Source organism: Hippocampus comes, unplaced genomic scaffold (assembly GCF_001891065.2).
Source record: "Hippocampus comes isolate QL1 unplaced genomic scaffold, H_comes_QL1_v1.1 scaffold22, whole genome shotgun sequence".
NCBI classification, from domain to species: Eukaryota; Metazoa; Chordata; class Actinopteri; order Syngnathiformes; family Syngnathidae; genus Hippocampus; species Hippocampus comes.
This window is the reverse complement of record NW_017806175.1, coordinates 7,875,849-7,898,745: the sequence shown is the minus strand read 5'-3', so window position 1 is coordinate 7,898,745 and position 22,897 is coordinate 7,875,849. Positions and strand designations below refer to the sequence as shown.

General features: G+C 44.9%; 1 protein-coding gene across 1 annotated transcript; it reads left to right on the top strand.

Annotated features, from left to right (window-relative positions):
* Positions 1 to 17,285: 17,285 nt before the first annotated feature.
* rorca (RAR-related orphan receptor C a) lies at positions 17,286 to 22,204 on the top strand. The gene is made up of 8 exons (XM_019897087.1): positions 17,286 to 17,370; positions 18,409 to 18,849; positions 18,936 to 19,057; positions 20,128 to 20,260; positions 21,071 to 21,178; positions 21,278 to 21,388; positions 21,798 to 21,910; positions 21,994 to 22,204. The coding sequence occupies exons 1-8, from the start codon at positions 17,286 to 17,288 to the stop codon at positions 22,153 to 22,155; spliced, it is 1,275 nt and encodes a 424-aa protein (XP_019752646.1). The 3' UTR covers positions 22,156 to 22,204.
* The last annotated feature ends 693 nt before the right edge of the window (positions 22,205 to 22,897 follow it).

Genomic DNA, 22,897 nt, shown 5'->3' with positions numbered 1-22,897 from the left:
CTTTTCCGAGCAATAGTTTAGCAAAACATCATGGCTAGCTAGCTAGCTAACGTCAGCGCTATATCGAGCTATCCATTTCAGTTTACCTGTTCAAATGTAAATTCTGGCACTTGTTTCAAGCAATGTACATCTTATCATCACCTATTCAACAACGGCAGTAGCGAAGGTAGCTAAACTCATCATTTAGCCTCCCCCCCCCACCCCCTCGCTCAAACACTGCCTTTGGTCAAATAACATGGAGTGTTTGTTTACTAGTGGTGCAATCGGAGCTATTGCCACACAGAACTATTATGTGGCGACATGGTGATAGTCTATTTCCATCTTTTAAATGTTTATTTTTTTTTTCTACAAGGTGTCATTATCCGCGGCGGTTGAAAAATGTCACTGAAGTGAGTAGAAACTACAGATCGGTTTTCAAATGCAGGCAGCAAAAGTAAAAAGTCGCAAGAAATGTTGAAAATCGAGTACAGAACAGATTCCCCGCAAAACTGACAGTGACCAAGTATTTGTTCCTCCCCTCCACTGGTGTCCATAGACGTGTTTGGATGCACATACGTTTTCTGTGCGTTGACCGCACACTCCGGCTTGATGATTCAGAGCAGACCGAGGCACAGGGTCAGGGGCCCTGCACGCTTGTTGTCATGGAAGCAAGCGCTGGAAAGAGCAGATCTGCTTTCAGTGTCATCGTTTCGATTGTTGGGACATCCACTTGGCGCTCGGCTCGCTGGTGCGTCACGCAGCAGCGTCTCTTTCCAAGTATTTTGCGTTCGTCCGCTCGAGTCTGCTTCTCTTACATGTCCGTCTGAAATAAGAACTTTGTGTCTGTGCTGTCTGAATGGATGGAAAACACGATCGGTATTCGCTGTTGGACCCTTGACACTTGTCCTGGGAAGGGTTTCAAAAAAAGGATTTCACAACGGGGATAGGGTTTCACAATAGCTTTGGGGTTACAAATGAGGGTCAAATGGTGGATTTGTGACTGGTTTAAGATTTCAAACAAGGGTTTCGAAGAAAGGTTTCAGGATAACGTTGGGCTTTCAAGTTCGGGGGTTTCAAAACCGGGTTTGGGCGGCGCGATGGATGACTGATTTCCATATCTGCCCATCAGATTAGGATAAGCGTTGTCGAAGATGGCTGGGTGACTAGGTTGGGTTTTCTGGAAACTGTTGTGGTTTCAAAACAGGGTTAAGGTTTCAGAGTAGTCTCTGATGCCACAGTTAGGGTTTCAATTTAGGTTTAGTGGTCACCGGACAACCTGGTCTACCAACTGATCCGCAGCGACCCAGCAAGACCAACATGCTGTTGTTGCCCTGCTGGTCGTCGGTGATACTAGCAAGCAGCTGGTCATCAGCAATCACCAGACACTGACAGAGCCCCGGCGAGAGGTTGATGCCGCTGGACGGCTGGGGCTCAGTTCATACAGCAGCTCGGCCGCTGAACGCAGGTTCGGCTTAAATGAATTTTGGCTGTTTTGTTTTGCTTCTGCTGCTGCTCTTGGTGGCGACCACAAAAACGCGACAAAACCACGTTGGTCTATGCTGGTTATTAGCTGGGAATGGTTAAAGTTTCACGTGAGGGTTTCAAGACAAATGTTAAGGTCGCGACTTGGGGTTGCAGGACAGGGTCCTGGTTTGAAGGCTGGGTTAGGATTTCAAAGGTGGTCTAGAGATTCAAATTGTGGTTTTGTGAGACGATTGGGGTTTCAAAATTGGGGTTCGAGCATGGCTTTAAGTTTTGAAGTAGAGTTTCAAGACTGGCTTGGCTTTTAAGAAAGTTTCGGATTTTCAGTCAGGGTTATGAAAGATATTTTCAAGCCTGGGTTAAGGGCTCAAAGTAGGGTTAGGGCTTCACGAAAGGGGTCGGATTTCAAGTTGGCCTTCAAATCAGTTTCAAGCCTGGATTAGGGATTCAAAATAAGATTTCGAAACTCGGTTAGGGTTTCAAATGAGTGTTTTCCAGTTTGTTTTGACAGCTGAACATCCATGAGTTGACATCCTTGTTTGGACAGCAAACTGGATCTGAGACTGGATCAAAAAGTAAATCTGCGGCGAAGTACAAGTAGGCCAAAGCAGTCCCGAACTTCAGCAAAGTTGGTCAGATAGTCGAGACAGTTTCCTGTTCTGCGTTAATGTACTTTGATAACCGAGTTGATGACAGCTCATGACGGCCCATAAATTATATTAGACAGAGTTCACCCACATAAGCCATGAAGACCCAGATAAAAAAAAGAAAGAAAGAAAGAAAAGGGACACCGGATGTCTGACGTTATCGGCTCCTTTCCAAGTGGCCTTCAAAAACGATCTCTTTTGTCTGATTCCGTCGCGGTCAGGTAAACTTTATCACAAGTTTCTTTTGAAGGAGGGCATTCTTTTTTTAGAGATAAAATCATCGGATTTTGCGAGTCCAATGACGAGTCCGAGACACGCCTGAGTCAAATGACCGAGACAACAAAAAAGAAAAAAAGTCCAGACTCGAGTACTGCAGCCGTGCCTCGTTGTCTTGTCAGTTCGCTGACCTTTAGTTCTTTGGTTTCTTTCAATCCTTGTCAGCTCATTGTTGCCGTGAGTCCTGTTTTTCCACCCGAATTATGTCATTTTTTTCCATTTGTAGTTAGTCCATGTCCAGTTTTGGTTCTCATTCATATTTGGACTTTGTTAGTTTAGTTTATATTTTATTTTATTTTATTTTATTTTATTTTATTTTTTTAATTCCTTCCAGTACCCTAATTTGCCTTTTTCGTTCTTTTGAAATCTTTTTGGGACGAGGAACACAAAAGCTCCCTGCTCCCCCCCTCGCAACTGGTTCCTCGACCTCACGCTAATCCTTGACAACACTCCTTTTTAATTGATGCCATATTATATGCTGTCATGCCAGGACCCATCCTGGCTCTGTTATGACAGCATGCGTCAGGCCCAATGAACAATGAGGGGGGTGGTTGGACAGCAGATGGGATGAATATAACACAAGGTAGTCCAGTCACCTCTTGGGCTTTACACTCATCTGACCACAAGTGTGGCAATGGAAACTAGCAGCAGAAGCCATCGTTTTTGTGTGCACCACACCGACAGCATGAGCTCATATGAGTAACACTATCCCTGCCGAGATAGGCGTGAGTCACAGGAGGCAGCATGTCTCCATCCACACTCTTATTTAATATTCGTCTAAGGCGCTTTTTCTTTTTTGTTTATCTCACAAGCGTAATCTCTGCCATAATCTCCTCTGAGTCTCAGAGTAGATTAATGTTCATTCCTCTATCCTTGCATCAGGGAGGGGGGGGCGCTTGTCACCACACCGACGACGGATCTGAGACAGAAACGTCGGCAGCGGTTTTGATAAGCAGGACAGACAATCCACGTGGGAGGGCAGTAAATGCCAACTTTAATTGGATGCCCGGTCATTTAAATATGGCAAATCAACAACGCGGCGCGGCATCATGTGGAAGGTCATACTGTCATTTTTCTGCTCGTAACAGCTGCTGAGGGAGGACGCGAGGTTACAAAGGACATGTTAGACGGTTTAGCTCGGAGGAAGTGTCACATTTACAATCGCCTTCCCTGTATGTGTCGTCCGCGTGGACAATTTTACCTTGACAACCCCTGGCGACTGCGTGCGTGTTTCTCTCGCATGGCAACAGATCGCTTTATATAGTATGCCAAGGCCAAAGTCTGAGCCATATCGATATATTATCAGTAATGGTCGCAGTGCGGGTTGGCTGATGGAGGGAAGGAGCATGGTGGGGAGGGCCGGCGGGGGCTGGGGGGAGTCACGTGATGTCAGTTCATGCGTGGTAATAAACTTTTCTTTTTACGAGACGTTATGCTGCTGGCAAGTAAAATGCAATTGCTCAGTGGCTCTCATCAGGTGAGGTCCATCAAATATCCACACTGTATTGTCGGAGTCTGTTTTCGATCACCGAGGTACAACTTTTTGTACCGATTGGGCTCACAATTGAGCCCCTAGGTTACGAATAAGTACTGTTGATGGTTACAAAAGTTATGTGGCAGGTCCAAACTGGCAAAAGGACCACGTCTGCACATATTTTGTTGACATGTGAGGTTTACAACAAAGTGCTAGGCCAAAATCAACGCCTTTCGAATGACCTCGCTCTTGTACCGAATGCGCTGAAAAGTTCTGTGTGAATGAACCCTTTCACCCGGTCCTTCAATGACCAGAAGTCTGCATATTCTCAGTTGAACAGTTCACTCCATGAATGCGAAGAAGATTGAGACACGCGCATGGAGCCTTTTCTGCAAAGATGCGGAAGAAGGTCTAATCTGTTCAAAATGGTTGCGCTATTCTTTTTACTCGGCGAGCCGCACCCATGCAGGAGGGCAGCTCTTCTTAGCTCGTGCGATGCTGTCTGACTCGACGGTCTTAACTGGTTCCAACGACAAAGGAGAGATGCGTGCCATGGTGCAGATAGACAGGAAGATGCCAAGCCCAAAAAGAGAGGTCACAGAAACACGACAGCACAACGGCCGAGCACAAATCACCGATCTGATTATTTGTACCAAAGAGGCCTAATCTAAGAGCAGTTTAAAAAAAAATAAAAATAACAAACTGTCAAAGGTCCTTGTGAAAAATATTGCTGTTCATGTATTGTACTTTTTGTCCGCTCTTCAGTACTCGAGATGTGTTTTTCCATCGTCAAGTCATTAATCATTATCATTTTAAGTGCGTTTAGGTGTCCCCTAGTTGGTTGATTGTGTGCCTAAATTAACTTTAGTGACTCAAAAATGCCACAAAAATCAGTCATAGCAAACAGCGTCTGCGCTCTTCTTCTGCAATGGAGATGAACAAGTGGGAGTGCTACAAAGTAATGTCTGCCATCTAGTGGTGGATGGTGTTATGACAACATAAAAATGATCAGATGAGGTCGGGCAAGTGTTTTGATAACATTGCCCATCCCTGACCTTAGAGTAGATATTTGCTTGCACAGGGTACAAATTTGAAGCCCTTAAATTTTTTCTATGCTCACTAACTGATAAACTTGGTGGAGACGTACAGTATGTCCATTGCGACATGAACTTGAGTGCATTGCTTTTGATTTTTTGCTGACTCCACCCTGCTGCACGAACCAAACCAGCAGTGATTCATTGCAGGATTATCATTCAGGAGAATGACAGTTCAAACAATATTGACAAGACTATTATAGGTGTGTGTATTTGTGTGTATATATACTGTGATGACAACCACCGAGAGGAAACGCCCAGCGACTGTAACATACTGACCTACTGAAGCGAAACCTTCGGCAGGTGAAGCCCAGGGACAAACCAGATTACAGGATATGGAAAGCGCTGTGTAAAAGACACACAGAGGGAGCTTAGCGGGCATCGGAAAGAGGAGAAGGGGAGAGAGCTTTCAGCAGGATGAGGGAGAGAAGAGAGGATTATGGGTGCTCGGGTCCCAAAATAATCCGCTCGCTATAGCGGGATTTACATGCACCGCTTTGGCCTGGTCAAATGTGCATTGAGCGAGCGGGAGCACACCGTGTATGATCAATAAATAATGTGTGTGAAAAGTGGAGGCCTTGAACATGGCACAAAGGGCCTTTTGTGTCCGACTTGCCTTTTTCCATGCTCTAATTTGGGCAGCGCCAGAGGTGGGGAAAAAAAAAAAATCACACTTTGTACTAAAGCAGAAGTTCAAATCATTTTATTCAAAATAAGAAACTAAAAAAATAAAAAGTTTCTGCGACCACGCTAGTGACTCAAATCACTGTTGTATATGTCAAATCGTCTTTCCCCAATGGAATGAATGGACATGGCATTAATCTGTTCCAGAATTTTCACTTTGTGCGCCATGATTAATTCATTGTGGCTCCTTCTGCTGTGCCCATTTGGCCAACAAAGTAATTCAGACACAAACGGAGAGTTTCACTGCTTCTGTAATATTACATTTATAAACCTGTTGGATCAAACGGAATGCAATTTGGATGAAATGAAATAATTAACCCAGCGTTGGATTCAAAGTGGAAAAGTCAATGCTGTGTTGTTTATACTCGACGGCATTTGACCCAGCAAGTTGGGTCAAGATTTTGATCCAACAATGGGGGGAGGGGGAAATACCCAAATACTGTTGAGTTTAAAATACCAAAATATGGGTTAGCAGATTATCAGTGTAGCTGTGTTTAAAAAGAATTTTATTACCAACATTTTCTCTGAAAAAGAAGAAGCCACTTTCCCCTCAGAGAGGTCGCCACAGCAGGTTACTCGCATGATACGTTTGAATGTACGACCTTCAGCTTTTCGGGATGCCCAAATCCAATCTCCGACGCAATCCGATGGGTCAAAATCATTAACCCAACCTTGGGTAAAAATAACCCAATCTGCTCAAAATACACGTCTGCCAAGCAAGAGGTACTTTGTAAAACAACACGGCATTTTTTAAGGGTGCAGTTGCTTTTTAAAGAGGATAAAGAATATATGTCCCTCAGTACTGCTTGTTTCAAAGTGAATTGAGTTCACCGTACAGCGCTCGTATCTGAAGCAAAACAAAGTCGAAGCAAGACAAAAAAAAAAAAACATTTGAACAAGGTTTGTATCCCGAAAAACAGTGTCGGAACACGCAAGATAACAAGATATCTTTGCTTATCCTTGAAATAATTCAATGCCCGTGCCTCCCGCCACTGTTCAAAAGAGACTTAATCTGCATTATTTGCCATGGTCTAATTTGGGCATCGCCATGGTTACGTAAGACTTCGGGTCAGAGGGTGAGTGACATTACAGGCAGCGGACACCGGATGGATGCGTGGCTGCTTTGTGGACAGGGCGAAGGACACAATATAATCCCGGCGACGTGGCAGATGAGGATCGGGGAAGGAAACGCGAGCCGCCTAAACGGGAGGAAGTGGAAGTTTACACGGCTGCGGGGAGAATAGAACACGAGCGACGAACAATGGCGGACGGCACATTTCCCATCATTGTGCTTGTAAAACAAGAATGGGGAACGTCCCGCGTTTATTTGCCAAGGTTTTATCTGCTTTACAGAAAGTAAACACAGGCCTACGTGCTTTGAGAGGAACAACAAGTGGAAGTTGTGTACTGGGAAGTGTTCAACTGAGGTCCAGTTATAAGGGTGGCGGCGAGAGCCGCGCCTCCCGAGAGCGCATGAGCGTTTTCCGTGCGGGAGGGGAGCGTGAAAGCTCTGTGTTGCTCCACTAACCTACTTAGTATAATCTCTCCCCTCATTTCATAACAGCGCCCGCATTACATGATACGCTCGTCATCGTACCCACGTCAGCCGATCAATTAGTCAGTCATTGTCATTAATCGTCGGGCTCTGCGGGCCCGCAGCCGTTGGTCATATCGACATCCGCGGAGAACACAAGAAATACATTCTAGTCTTGAAATAGCGTCAGCGTGAAACACGCACACACTGGCAGTGAAACAAAACAACCTGTTGACTTCCGTAATTCCCTCAAACGAGATTAGGGGTTGTTAATCCGGTGATATAATCAACTTCCCTTCAGTGTTGCATGTGGCTAAAAAGGAAAGAAAAAAAAAAGGAAAAAGGAAGCAATCATTGGTCTCTACAGTTACAGTATGTACTGCTTTGAGATACAAGTGACCTGACTTCAAACTTTTCCATGATACGAGTCATCGTTTGGATGATTTATTATTTTTTCCGGCATTGACTTGCAAGCAAAAATTCAGGTGCTATATGCTAACGGTGAACTCAACTCACTTTCTCAAGCGGCAGTTTGCTAGATAGTAAACAATTCTTTTAAAACGGTTTCATGCCACTCCCAGATGAAGTTTATGATCAAACTCAACAAAGAGAATTACATGTCATCCATTTAAAACAGCACAAACTTTGCCTTAATTCCATTCGCTTCATGCTAACACATTTGGGAAATGCCATAGACAGGCTAACAAATAGTATCTACGTGGCGGTGCTGTAGAACTATTAGCAACTGATGTTGATATATACTTCTTTTCTGTTTGCACAACATATCAAAAGCAGCAGAGACCACTTTAAATCTATTTACACTTTGTGTTATTGTTACCGTGTCAAATATAGAATTGTATGCCTTGGATGTGATGTGTGTTCTTCAAACGAATGTCATAATACTGGAGAATATCATATTTATCGATATACAGTATTAAAACTAACTCTTAAAAAAATAAAATGTATGCCATAATGATGGCGATAGGTATATACAGTATGTAGCATGCGCAAACTTAATTTTTTGGCCCTGTGCTGTATTCCAACAACAATAAAGTTAGATTAGGTTTTAAATATGATTCGCGACCATCACTTTTGTCCAGTATTGAATCCAAGCCAAACTCATTATGGCAAACTGTGTAATATTTATAAATGATGTGGACAAAGTTCACGTCTTGCACATTAGGTACTGTTAGCATACATACACTGCATTAGCTTTACTTTATTTGCCAGTAAGCTTTTTTTTTTACTGTATACTGTAGATGCAATGTGTGCATTTTTACTGCAGCTGCAAACCTCATTTTGTAGCCCTGTACTTAAAGTACTGCAAAGGCAATAAGGTTACATAAGGTTGCAAAGTTTCAATGGATGAAGTGGCAATTGTATACTCATGCTCTCGAGAGTGGTGTAAAAAAAAAAAGTCCCGATCCATCTCTTACCTGTACAGTAGGTATGAATAATTTGTTAGTCTTACCGTTTCATATCGGTATGTTGGACATGATGTGGGATCAGCTAACCAGCAAGCTCCGTGGGAGCCTGATAACAATCCTGGATCATTTGAATTAGGTGGCTTGGAGGAGGGAAACATGTCAAATATGCAAAATGGTGGCCCTCGAGAACCGCAGTTTGACACCTGCGCTTTCGATCGTGAGGTCATTCTCATTTCTTTTCATTGTTCGATAAATAAGGTGGAGAAATAAGTTTGACATATTAATCACGAGGTCTTTCTTTTCATTGATTTTGGCAGATGGATAGAAAGATGCACTTATCATTCGCGCCGCGTAATAGTTCCCACGCTGCGTGGCGATCGGCTTGAACTGACACACTGCCACACTTTCTCACGCACGCGAGAGAAGAGAGAGCGAGAGATCGAGACAGCGAAAGAACGAGAGAGCGAGAGAGAGAGAGAGAGAGAGAGAGAGAGAGAGAGAGAGAGGGAGAGAGAGAGAGAGAGAGACAGAGAGAGACAGAGGGGGGCGGGGGACCTGCTGACGCGCGTGCCACCAGCCCGCCCTGCGTGCGTGCGTATGTGCGTGCGCTTGTGTCGACTGCCGGGCACGCACGCGGCGGGCGGGCTCGTTCGCTCGCTCGCTGGCTGGCTGGACGGGTGACGATCATGTGTAGTCCGCGCGTCGTTGAAAGTAGGTTAGCGCCCGCCCCAGAGCAGGAAGGAAGAAGCTGCGAGACCACGCGTGGGTTCACCGCTTCGACCCAGCCACAACACGGTGCCCCCCTCGTCCCCTCGGGAAGGAAGACCGCGTAGAAAGTAGGCGAACTTGAACTCACCGCAAACTGCCGACGGCTTTTTTTTTTCTCGCCGTACAGTGGACGCGCTTTTTTTTGGACGAAAAGGCTCCACGAGCCGTATGAGGAGTTGCTGTTTTGACAGCCCCAGCCAAGTTCAGTTTTAGCCCCTGCTTTTTTTTCATCCTCACGATTTGTATGACTAAACCGGCGACATGAGAGGTAAGTTTGCCATGATAACAAAGTTTGGGAGTCTTGTCAAAAAAAAAAGTCTGAAGTTAACACTTTTTTTAGGGACCACTTAAACGCACCTTGAAAAAATACAGGAAATAGAGCCGAAAATCGATCGTAAATTTACAACTGCATGTATATAATTTGACATCTATTCACAAATATTTAGCGAGTTCGTAAGGTGGCCGGTGTTATTTTTCGAGTGCGCATGCTGTCTCTCCGGTGACTTGACTGCGGTTATGTAAGAGTGAGAGAGGGAATGGCGAAGGGAGGGAGTCAGCAGGCTGATTCAAGCGAGCCTCGAGAAAAGACACTTGGCGCGGCCACCTTGTGATCGATTTCACCTCCTTATTGTGCGCGCCTGTGTGTTTTAATAACAGCTCCTTAATTGACTAACTTAATTTTCTGCCACTTAATGAGCATCCCATTTGACCAGCAAAATTATTATTCCAGGAAACAAGACAGACTGTACTGTCAAGGTACACCTCGATGTGTGAAACCAGTGTTGTTGTTTTTTTTTCTTTCTGTCAAGTGAGTTGTTTTCAGCAGTATGGTGGACAGTGTGTTATGTTGTTATGTCGACGTGGGGGATAGGAGGTGTTCCACTGACCTAGTTCTGTCATTGAGGATTACAGTTTTTGAATGTGTGTGTGTGTGTGTGTGTGTGTGTGTGTGTGTGTGTGTGTGTGTTTGTGTGTAGTCTTTCGAAAATCACTTTCCAGTGGAGACGGATGTTCATTTTTTAATATAATGTAGTCTTATGTCCACTTGTAAGCATATCCAATAGATGAGCACGCGCCAGCATGAGCTGTCATGAAATGGAATTTTTTTGATTGAAAAACAACAAATGCGAAAAAAAGAAGCTCTCTCACAATCTGTTTTTCCATCACCACCAATCCCCGTTCATGATTCACAAACTCACGTTTTTCCCCCCTGTGTTATCGATCCTCAGCTATTTGTTAAAAAAAAAAAAAACTCACTGATTTCCGGTTTTGTGCGCTTTGTTCATGGCTTAAAATGCCACAACATGACGCCAAAGCCGTGGAGCTGTCATTGGTGTCAAGGAAGTGATCCATTGACCCACCCTGATATTCACCTTGATTTAAAAACGCAGGGGATTAGATGAAAAAAAAACCCACACACAAACTAAGAAGCTGTGTTTTTTTTTTTGGGCGGGGGTGGGGGGGGTGAGGGATAGGTTCGCCCCCAAGAAATGTATGAATTAAAAAAAAAAGTCAATTTTTATAAAGTTATTCAAATCAGTTTCAAATGATATTCAAGTGTTTGTGGTATATGTAAGTGTTAATATTTGGCAATGAGCAAAGAACTAGGAATTATTAAGTCATATTATCATAATAATATCATAAAAGATATTTGTGGCTAGTCTGAGCCTACTCGTGTGGGGTTCCTGTATATCGTAATGTGCAAGATGTAACTGTCCAAAGGTGCCCCTGCCATTTTTGTGATGTCACCGTTTCGCGCACTGCTGCGGCAAAGCCGGATATGGGCACAGCAAGCCCACATTTAAACATGAGGGCACAGCAGGCTTGAGATAAACTCGGTTTCCTCTGTCAGCTTGGGTTACTCGCATCAGCCGGAGAGAACACCACTCAGTCCGACACCGCTGGATGCTTACATTTTTCTGACCGCACCCCTCCACCTTTTATTAGTACACGCACCATGTATTAGATAACAATTTAATAGGTTTAACGAACACAGGGGCAAAAAAAAAAAAGTGCCACGTGGGTTGAAAACGATTAATTGAATAACTTCCCACGTCACTCATCAGGCCCTACCTTTTAAAGCCAGACACACTCAAGGTTCCAAGCTGAGAATCGTAACACTTGCACCTTACTTTCATTCGCCTGTTGTCTGACAATGCCAAATCAAATTGTATCTCATCACGCGATGAATTGTTGGGATAATCGATTGTGAAGATATTCAATAAGCCGCTGGCTGAAGGGAAACCAATTAGCTTTGTTGAGTTCACGAGGAAGAAAAGGCCCTTGGGTGCCGTAAAGGCCAAAGGTCGCGCCGTGTTCTCCGAGAACGCCGCGACGCACAGCGCGGGAGAGCTCAGAGTCGCTATCTATTCAATGCGCAGCCTTGCAGGAGTACACAGCGAAATTCGTTATGTGTCAAGGTGACCTCTCCCCCTGCTGTCGGCTGCAGGCTGAGATTCCGTTCCACTATTATCTACGGCTTCAAGGAAGAACGCCCGCGGAGACTAACTTGATGTTTACAAGAGTGCAAAGATAGCACCCAAAATAAAATATTGTGCCCAGAAATGTTTATTTAAACTTTGGTGGTAGTTTGAAGCCAAATCAGTGCGATAAGCAAGATCTGCTTGTTCAACTTTTGCGATTGGAGACGTGACGTTGAAAGAGGCTGTTAAAAGTTCAAGGCGACCGCGATTGATGTGCGACGGGTCGTTGTGGTATGTACAACAGAATCACAATCGAATTCCTCAATGTGGTCTCCTGCTTGCGTTGCAGAGGCCCGCGTGGCTTTGAGGCGCAGAGAAGAGGGATCGGAGTGTGTTCGTGTTACTGTTCAACTGGTGAAAGTTCATGAGTAACATGTCAAGATGTGGGAAACTTAACACAGGGTGTCCCAAAAGTCAAGAGACGCTTCCGTTTTCCTGTTCGGTTTCACCAGTCATTTGGACAGACGTGAGGCGTTCGGTATTTGACGGCTCAGACTTTGCGGTTTTTGAAAGCGCACCGTTCCCTTGCCCCGATGGCTCGCCAATTGACATCGGAGCAGCGTTGCATAATTGTCGCCTGGCAAGAAGTTCGACGCCGGTTGAAGAAGCTTTTATAGCCATCGCGCCGCTCCAACTTGTAGTACAATTTACCCGGAGTCGGTGGCAAGTGTCTCGAAACAGGATCCCTTCTCGACAAGCCGCGCCGCTGCTATCGCCAGCAGCCAAAAGCCTGGTAAAGCCTGGAGAGGACCGAGCTGCAGTCAGCCACCGGAAAAAGTTCTTGCCAGGGGGGCAATTTTGCAACCTTGCGCCAGTGTCCGCTGGCTCGCCACAGCAATGGAATGATGCTGTGTGTTTAGAAAAACTACGTTGGGAAGGCCTGTGTCATGCGGTGATTCCCAACCTCGGTGCCGTGTCACAACCATCACGTGTGCTTCGATTAAATGATCCAATTTCACTTAACCGGTCCGAAAAGTCTTATTACTATCTGTGCCTCCCTTTAATAAATTCCAAGTATGTCCGCTTTGCGTTCAACTAAACGAGACCAGATGTGACCCAGTCTGAGAGTCAGTACGTTCCGGAGTAAATTGAGACGAGATCATCATGATTTCAATATACACTCTCTACTTTTAATGACATTTCGGTTTGGTGCTATGCCACAAAGTGTTTCCAATGTCAAATATGTGCCTTGGCCCAAAGGCTGGGAAAGACTGACATCATGCGGCAATGGAACCTCTTTCCCGTTTTCCCACTTGGAAAGAAGGTCACTTGAATGAATGCCAGCACACTATTTCTATTGTGAAACCTTGATCAACGTGTCACGTTAGCTCGCCCAACCGTCAAATGCGTCTAGGTTTGTCGTAACTCCTCAAAACAATATGTTTACTCACCCTTTGATAACAGCCGATGAACGTGCCCATGTTACAAGTTGCCCTGCGCGAAAACGGTTCTTTCCTAATTATTGTTCATCAAATATTGTTGACTTCAACGATGCTAGCTTGTACTTTTGCTTTTCACGCTATAGCTACATCGTCGCAAGATAATTATTTCATCTTATCCTAAATTGGATTGCATCACTTACTCAGACAAGGTACATATGATGATTTAATCGGAATCGGAAAAAGTGGGTAAAAAAAAATGTCAGAAGTGTGTATCAAACTGGTAGCCCTTCACAGTCGCATTTTTCGCACCCATATCCAAGTAACTTGATTTTGAGTATCTGCCGATATCGAGTCCCGATCCGATACCTCGACAGCGCATTAAGAGGAATTGAATAAATGAATCATTTTGCCCCATTTACATGTAATTGGATGATTTTCCGCAGCACATCTGATGATCCTTGACAGCACAGGTGTTGGGAATCACATTACATCCTTCCGTTTTAATTGTGTTAAATTCAAACGCCATCGTTGTTATTTTTTTTATGGTGAAGCGCTGGCCGACAAATCCTCCAAAGTCCTTTTTAGGATGCGTGCTGATGGAAATATACCTTTTGGGGCTTTTTGTGAGCCGTCAGTGTTGCGTTGTGGCTGCATTCTGCTTCAAATTGCACTCTCCGCGGTCTGCTGGAAACATTCTGCACCACGAGTGTAAGTTGAGCCGGTGTGTGATTTGGCCTGCTTGTCAATGATGAATTGCCCCGCAACCATCTTGTCAGTCAAGAAAAGATGCCCGTGAATGTCAGAATTCCCCCCGCGGTGTCTAGCCACTCTCGAGGTATGTCGCAGGGCTCTGTGATGGGCCCCTTTGTACTTTCAGCTCTCACTCAGTGACGGTTGGATCAGTGCAGTAATTACTTGAACATGCAGTTCTTTTTTCTTTCTTTTTTTTACAGGGCAAGTGTCAGGTCAGGCAGGTTAAATGCCGAGTAGCTTCTTAGAAAGAGAGCGTCAATCACTGGAACAACTGACAGGGGGGAAAATATTTTAAATGTCTGCCTTTTACTTGGACTGCGCTATGTAATAATGATCCAGCAATAACTCACAGACGCAATTCCTTTCCAAAAGTAGGTTAAGTACAGTATCACAGGTAAGGAACGGGTAAATAGGACCTTGGACTGTTTGATTAGCTCGAATGAGAGAGCAAAGTCTGCATTGACAAGCCTTTTACAACGTTTTTTTCTTGCTTAAGTGTTGAGACTGGCATAGGGGTGACTAAATTTGTTTCTTTTGTCGCCTCAAAGGCAAAAAAACAAATACGGTTTAAACTATTAAGACAGGCCAATGAATCTTAAGAGGCCAATGCCTCCTAAAAAAAATCCTCTCAAGTACCACCAAAATTACCAACATTAATCTATATTTTTATGTACATATTAAAATTAGAGCTCCAAAATCCCTGTTCCCTAATTGTGTTGACAGCAGCAAACGAGTTCCGGTTGGATTAAAAAAAAATCCACTTCCAAACTCGGAAATGTTTTCCTTTTTAGTTTAAAATGGCTAACCTTAACTAGAATTCCTCGTTGCATTGTTGCCAGTTAAGGTAAGCTATTTTAAACTAAAAAGGAAAAACTTGCATCGTTAGAAGTGGAATTTTTGAATCCATCCAGAACTCTTGGGATTTTGGTTGTGAGTCTGAGCTCTGCTACATTTTTGTTAAATAAAATACACACATACACAAATCAATTATCTGAATTGATGTTCACGGAGTATTCGCTCATAAATTAAGCTAAATGTCAAACCAAATACCGGCCCTTGCGTTAAGCTTAGTGACAAAGTTACAGTTGCTTTTGTGCAATGCCGCTAAATCTCCTTGGCGGAGATAACGAGTGATTAAACTTAAAAAGTGACGTTTAATCTGGCCGGGACCATTGCCATTAACTGCCCCCCCCCCTTTTTTCCTTATTGATGGTAATACATGTTTGCTTTTATTATTTGTATGTCGTAATTACCGAGACATTTATTCGCCTGCGGGTTCATCTACCGCCGGCTGCAACCCGAGCAAAAAATAGATTTATGGACTCGCTTGGGCACAGCTGAAATTTCACTCCCAATACTTGACATGCTGCGACAAGTCAGGAGCCGCGATTGGCTACAGCTGTTCTTGCCACTGGGCTCTGACTCGCGTGTACTTTTGACGCTTTCAATAAATCCAGATGTCAAGCAAGTTTCGAAACAGCCACCGACTCTACGTCTTAAATCTGTCATCCACATTATGTTTTACAAAAGTTGCACTCCACACCCTTCTATTCTTTGATCAGTCCTAGCCTGCCTTAAAATGAGAAGGAAAAAAAAAGAGGAGGAGGAGGAAGCGCCTCCTCCTCGTCCTCCTCCTGCTTGACTGGGAAAGTGTGTCAGTGGAGCAGTTTGGGCTCCGCTCAGCTGACTGGCAGGTGAGCCGGCGAGTCAAAACGCTCAAGTCACCCGCCCGGCAGCCAATGGCAACGGAGGCGGGCGAGCGAGGAACGTCACACGGTTGCCCGGACAACCACCTTTTGAATGCGTGCATTCGTGGAATGCGGCCAGACTGCAGTTATATAACAAGCTGGCCGGAGGGGCGGGAGGCCTTGAAGAGGAGCAGTAGAGGGAGCAGCATTTTTTTTTTTTTCCTTTCCACTTTCCGTTTTATTTCTTCATGCATATCCTTCCGATACCGCCTATGAATTCAAGCTAGTCCCCGCTGCTCAGACTCGCAAATATGTCACCTGTTATGCAGGAAGTATGGATGAAACATTTCCAAGTTGTTGTTTTGTTTTTTTGTTTTCCTTTTTTTGATGATCTCATTTTCTGCTCAACTGTCAAAGCAGATCTCATCTCCCTCCCCAAGCCGGATTTAATTCTGAGTATTTTTTATTTTCATAAAAGAGCCTTTAAAAGCAAAGGAAGGGTGAAATCACTGTCATTAACTGTTGCCGCTCAGTTCCATCAGTTGCGTTTTTTTCCCCATTCGAGATCCTCAGAAGTAGGTTTGTTTTTCTGGATGAGCCTGCAAGTATTTTGTTCTTCCTAGAGAAGGACAAGGACAAGTAGGAGGAAGGGGGGGTGGGGGGGGGTGGCTTGACAGAGAGCCATGAAACTTTATAACCTCGGGCCTCAGCTAATGCAATTGACCTGCTATTCTGGGCTTGAGGAGGCCCGGCTACTTAGATAAACAACGTAATGAAAAGAACATGCTGTTCCGCGGTAAGAAGGCTCAGGCTTCCACAATGAACTCAAGGTGCATAATGTATACGGCGGCTCCCGTGTCAATCACGGGAGGTGCCGGGTTCTCGCTCGTTGCGTTTTGCGATACATTGCCGCTCTTGTGACACCAAGTAACCTGAAGTTTTTGGGCCCGGAAATAAAGTGAGTCCAAACTGCTTGCAGCGTGTTGCCTGACATAAGTTTTGATGAATGCTGTCAAGATGTTGAGTTGAAGTAGAATCGATGCAAATGAGTACTTCCAAGAAGGAGCAGTTCAAAAACAAAACAAATGCCGTTCCATGAAAAGGCGCAGCATTTCCCTCTTTCGCTGGTCAGTCGACATTCCGATTCATTTTGACTTGTATTGGGGCTGTGACAATCAATCCAAAAAAAGAATGCCGTGCTGCCTCGAGAAAAAGAGATTCATTTGTTCCATTGACCACATTGATCATGCCAAACCTCTGGATCTCAAATCATATTTCCCTTTTGTAATGATTGCAAATGTCAAGTTGTCATCAAACTAGCTCGAACTTGCTTCATCCACAAACAGCGCCTCTGCCCCCCCCCCCCTCCCGTTTGAAGACGCACTAAATCAACAATCCCTTCTTTTCTCTCTCTAGCACAAATAGAAGTGATACCCTGTAAAATCTGCGGGGACAAATCTTCGGGCATCCATTATGGTGTCATCACCTGCGAAGGCTGCAAGGTGAGTCCTCGCTTGTGCCAAATCACGTCACTGCCATTCAGTTCATGACACATGGGTCGCATCCAACAATTAATTTTTTTTTTTTTTCCCCCACCGCCCACTGATATTTGGAATGCGCCTGATCGATCGGACCAATCGCAACCGCTGCCAGCACTGCAGGCTGCAGAAGTGTCTCGCTCTGGGCATGAGCCGCGACGGTGAGTCCTGTCCGAAAGCAGACTGACTGACCTCCGACTTGTAGTGGCACATGGTCAACACCTAGATCGGGATGGAGCACACACCCCATGTCGGCCCGGGCGATAAAATGATCGAAAATGGGGATGGATTTTTAGTCGATAAATTTGTTTCTCTCAAGATTGCTTTGCCAACAACTTGGATCGACGATCTCCTGCTGGTCCTTCTCTTGCTGCTCAGCAGGTTTGAGGCCTAAGCAAGCTTGAGGGAAACAAACAGTATAAGCTTGGCAAGCAAGACGAGCTCTGAGCCATCACTTGGCAGCTTTTTTTTAATTTTCCCTCCCTCGTTTTGTGTTGCAAGCTCAAATTTGAGGTTCACGCAAGTGTCAATTATGGCTCTGCCTGAAGAAAGAAAATGGAGCAATTAAAGCGTGATTATGCCTTCGCATGTGGCCAACTCACACTCACGCTCACAAAGGAGCCCGCTGAAGGCCAAAAGTGTGACGCCCAGACACTTACACGCAGATGAAGCAACAAACAAACTCCACTCGAGCACCTGATGTCATTCACGAGGCCAAGACCTCTTCGATGGCACGCATCCAACATATAAATAGTATGCACAATAAATAGTCGACTTTAGAAAACTAGCTTACATAATCTATCGTATGTTTTTATACGCGACAGGAATATTTTTCTTTATTAAAAGCAATTGGCAAAATGTCGAGTGGCGTTTTTTTGGAGGGGTGCTGGAATGGATTTATGGTATTTGGATTTCTTTTAGTGGGGAAAATGTATTTGCTTTTGAGTAGATTGAGTTAAGAGCGGAACAAATAAAACTCATAAGCCAAGGTGCCACTGCAGGGCCACATTTTTCTCACTAAAAGGGCAGAGTGTGCATGCATTTTTTTAATGACAATACTGCATATATACTGTATGTATATAAATATTTTTTTTAATCGCAATACATGATCTATTTTAGTAAGTTCACGTTGCACATGTTGTCGTTGACTGTACCCAAGCTTATGTGCACCACTAAATGTACACGTGTCGTTGGTGCAGCGGTGAAATTTGGCCGCATGTCCAAGAAGCAGCGCGACAGCCTGTACGCCGAGGTCCAGAAGCACCAGCAGTCGCAGGAGTGCGCCGGCATGGCAGCCCGGGAAGAGAGCGGCGACCCGGGCGACCACAGCCGCACCTACAGAAGAGTGTCCAGCACCACGCTCAGCGATCTGGACGACTTCACCACGTTGCCCGACGGCCTGCTCTTCGACCTCCCGCTGACCCCCGAGGACGGGGGCTGCGAGTACGGCAACCTGGACATGCTCGCCGGCAGCGCCGGCAGCAGCTCATCCTCTCAAAGCTCGCCGGAACAGACCAACTTGGACTTTACGGAGGGCAACCACAGCATCAAGCACGAGTACCAGCTGTTGCACGACTCCGGGCTCTTCTCGCACGCCATCCTCAACCCGCTGCCTGAAGGATGCTCCCTCCTTGAGCTCGGTACGGCTCGATTTTTCTTACCTGTGAACGTAAAGATCAATCCCGAGCGTGACAATAACCTGAGCGCTAACGTTCTCTCCACTCAGAGCACATAACTCAGTGTGTGGTCAAGTCCCATATCGAGACGAGTCAGTACAGTACAGAGGAGCTGAAGAGAATGGCGTGGTCCACGTATAGCATGGAAGAGACTCGAATGTACCAAACTAAGGTATGTCCCATCAGGGGTGACCCCCTTTTTTTTTTTTTAAAGAGATGCCGCGGGAACCACGTTGGTGACCTACTGCAGAACAGATTTCACTCACCTTTTTTACCACAACAGCACGTTTTACAATTGCTAACACAAGGCATCAATTTGAGCTAATTTAACGTCGCCTACCACCGCTAATTATTGCAATCCCGCGCCCGCCGGTGCACTTCTGACGGCTCGGGTGCGCAAACAGTCACAAAAATTTAAGACGTGATAAACATACTTCAAAGGTGGCAACTTCCGCCCAGAGAGCACAACAGTCAACTCTTCGCACCCACGGCACCCAACAGGCCCTAGGCGTCGCCCTTCAAAGCCACACACACTCAAAGTCACAGATAATATCGTGTGGAATGTGAAGATGGCGACCCCAAGTGGACAACAGTAATATCTGCACATTTTATTGTATAATAATGCAAAATGATTTGTAGTCGTCGATTTTTTTTTCTTTTTTCAAGTGGACAACAGTAATATCTGCACATTTTATTGTGTAATAATGCAAAATGATTTTTAGCTGAGTCGTCGATTTTTTTTTCCTTTTTCTATTGTAAATAATAAGATAAAAAATATGAGTAAACAATTTGAGAGGCACGTTTCGCAGCAGTTTATTTGTGACTTCGTCACATACTGTGTCTTCGAATTCCATTCTTCTTTGAACACACCGTCTTGAGGCTACTCGTTCTTGTTGAATATGCTTGACAAATAAGCCACAAAATCCAAATAGAACGCAAGATTATGATCATCTTTTTTTTTTTTTTTTTAAAGAATCCAAGCAAAAACAAACAAAAAAATGTGCCTTGTTCCGGCGGATGCATTTTCCTCAAATAATTGCCCCTAACCACAAATTAACATCTCAAAATATTTGTGGGTTAATCAATCAAGCACGCACGCAATGTAGGTCAGCATGTCTTTAGTGTTGGAAACCTATTAATAGCGAAAAGCAGATGAGCGCTAAACAACTTACATTATTGTTCTCTCTGACTAATTGGATTCTCTATGGTGTTTTTTTTATTTCTTTTTTCCTCTTCTGTCAGTCCGCTGAGGCGATGTGGCAACAGTGCGCCATTCACATCACCAACGCCATCCAGTACGTGGTGGAGTTTGCCAAGCGCATCTCCGGCTTTATGGACCTGTGTCAGAACGATCAGATTATCCTCCTCAAAGCAGGTCAGTAAGCCTTTAAAATACAGTCCGGTCAATGCCAGTTCAAACCTTCAACCGACTGAAACACGAACACACACGGAGCAACGGTGCATGCGGACGTCTCTACCGGTCGAGCGACCTCAGTGCCGTTCCACATGTTCTGGCACAACATGGCACTCCATCCAAAGACAAACAAACAAACAAACAAAAAAAAAATCAGGTTGTGTTTTGGTCCAGTGCAGCTGGGAGCTGTTGTCGCAAAGAAATGGGGCCTCTGGGGAATATGGCCCCCCTGCTGTGTGTGTTTATGACTTTGCTGCCTCTTCGTTGTAATAGCTATCCTTATTGTCACATGAAAGTGCACGCGCGGTACATTCGCCCCAAGGTGCCGCCGACTTCACGGAGCTCGACAATCACAAGCATGCGGCGTGACTAAGAAAAGCGCCAGCGTCTGTCCTCCATTTGAAGAACGGCGGCTCTTGTTTGGATGGCGTTGCAATTATTGCGCTGACAGCCATGCTGTGGAGAATCTGCGATTTGGAAATTAGCAACAAGTTAACGTTTTGGGACAATCATGGGCTCATCAGACGTGATCAAGTCCTATCAGAGGAGCGTTGGTGACTTCACCCAGTGCAACTTTAGATTCGCCGGTGACAGCTGATGTTGAAAGTCGAACTTGGAATAAAACTACAGTCGTTACTCACCTATTCGCCGATTAACCCTCAATTCGTGGCGGAGCTCGATCCCGATCCCATCCATCCACTGTCTGAACCGCTTGTCCTCACAAAGAGATTCCTGACCTTGATTGTGAATTTATTTCTCTTCTATCCGCAGGTTGCATGGATGTCCTTCTGATCCGAATGTGTCGAGCCTATAACCCCATCAATAACACCTTCCTCTTTGACGGAAGATTCGCCCCCGCTCACTTCTTTAAGGCACTTGGTGAGCGACGCCCTCGCGCTCCGTCTTCTCACACCTTCTCCCTCACAATTTTTCCCTCCGTACACCCGTGACACCGCTATATTTTCCCCCTTCCGCCAGGCTGCGATGACCTCGTGACGGCCGTGTTCGACTTGGCCAAAAGCCTGAGTCGTATCCAGATGTCTGAGGAGGAAATGGCCCTCTTCACTGCCGCTGTGCTGCTCTCACCAGGTGACAAATAAACGCTGTGGACGTTTTATTAAGTAACACAGAGCAAAAATGTGTAAAGCTAATAACATCATGCTCGGGTGAAGGATATTCCTTTTCATAGAATTCCTGTATTTTTATATATATATCTATATATATATATCTATATATATATATCTATATATATAGATATATATATATAATTTAAGAAGATATATATATTTTAATTATTTTACATATAATTAAAAAATATGTAATTAAAAAAAAATTATTTTATATATTATTTTATATATATATAATATAAAATATTAAAATGTACTTGACGATCATACCCGCTCTTGGCACTCAACGGTTGGATTCCACTTAACGAAGCAACCGCATGAACGCTATTTTGATATTTGATCTATTTTTATTGTCGGCCTCTTTTTCTTAGACCGACCGTGGCTGACAGATGTGCAACAGATCCAGAAGCTTCAGGAGAAGGTCTACGTCGCCCTCCAGCGCTGCTTACAAAAAGGCGCCGCATCAGAAGAGAAACTCGCCAAGGTGCGGCTGCATTTTTGGCCGCCGTGAGCCACGCACGGCCTATCTGGCCGCTATGTTTTCTGATTGACGTCCTTCTCCTCCAGATGGTGTCCAAACTTCCCATCATGAAGTCCATTTGCAAGCTCCACATCGACAAACTGGAGTTCTTCCGTCTGGTCCACCCCGAGACGGCGTACACCTTCCCGCCACTCTACCGGGAGGTGTTTGGCAGTGAAATGACTTTCCCAGACTCCACAGAGGGCTAAGCAATGTCACGCACTTAGGACAGAAAAAAAAAAACAACAACAACCCCCCAAAAAAACAAAACAAAACAGAGATTCTGCAACCAAGACTGTGTGAGGGAGCAAAAGAGCCAGAGAGAGAGTTTAAACCACGTGGCACCAAGCAGCCACTCAATGACAATCCTGCACGCTACACTTTAGGATACACTCCTCTCACCTCGGAAACTCCCGACCTGACCCACACTTGCCCCTTCTGACGCCGCGCCCGAGCGTGCCTGGTACCTCTCTTTTGAAGGGAGCTCCGAGAAAGGATTAAAGAGTGGCCTAGACAATTTCTATTCTCCAAAATTATTTTTCTAAGTCCTTCAAGTAGATGTCGTTTCGACAAGAGTTCTCACAGCTCCAGTAAACTCTGGTTGAATGTAACCCCCCCTCACCCGCTCTACTCCCCCGCCCTGTCTGTGCCCCTTTAAAGCGTTCAGCACAGCCTCAAGGCCTGATTCCGAATGTACATCCTGAATGAGAGTGAGAACGTACCTCACTTACCTCGCGGATTTTTTTTTTTCTTCTTCAGTCGCCATTCTCGTAGCAATCAAACCACTTTTCACTCAGCATCAGTTGTCGCTTTTTTTTGTTTTTTGTTTTTTTGCAGGGTTTTCAGCGTGCGGACAAAGCGTTCATTCACAACCGTTTTTTTTTTCTCTTTTACAAGCGCTTATGCGGGTATTTGGGGGGTGGTTTGTTTGTTCTATTTTCCTGGCGTTCC

Excerpts from the sequence above, each read along its gene's own strand:
- rorca (XM_019897087.1), top strand. The coding sequence starts at position 17,286 with ATGCGCCTGATCGATCGGACCAATCGCAACCGCTGCCAGCACTGCAGG. Across the intron at positions 21,179-21,277 it reads TCACTTCTTTAAGGCACTTG|GCTGCGATGACCTCGTGACG; the intron begins GTGAGCGACGCC and ends CCCTTCCGCCAG. Across the intron at positions 21,389-21,797 it reads CGCTGTGCTGCTCTCACCAG|ACCGACCGTGGCTGACAGAT; the intron begins GTGACAAATAAA and ends TCTTTTTCTTAG.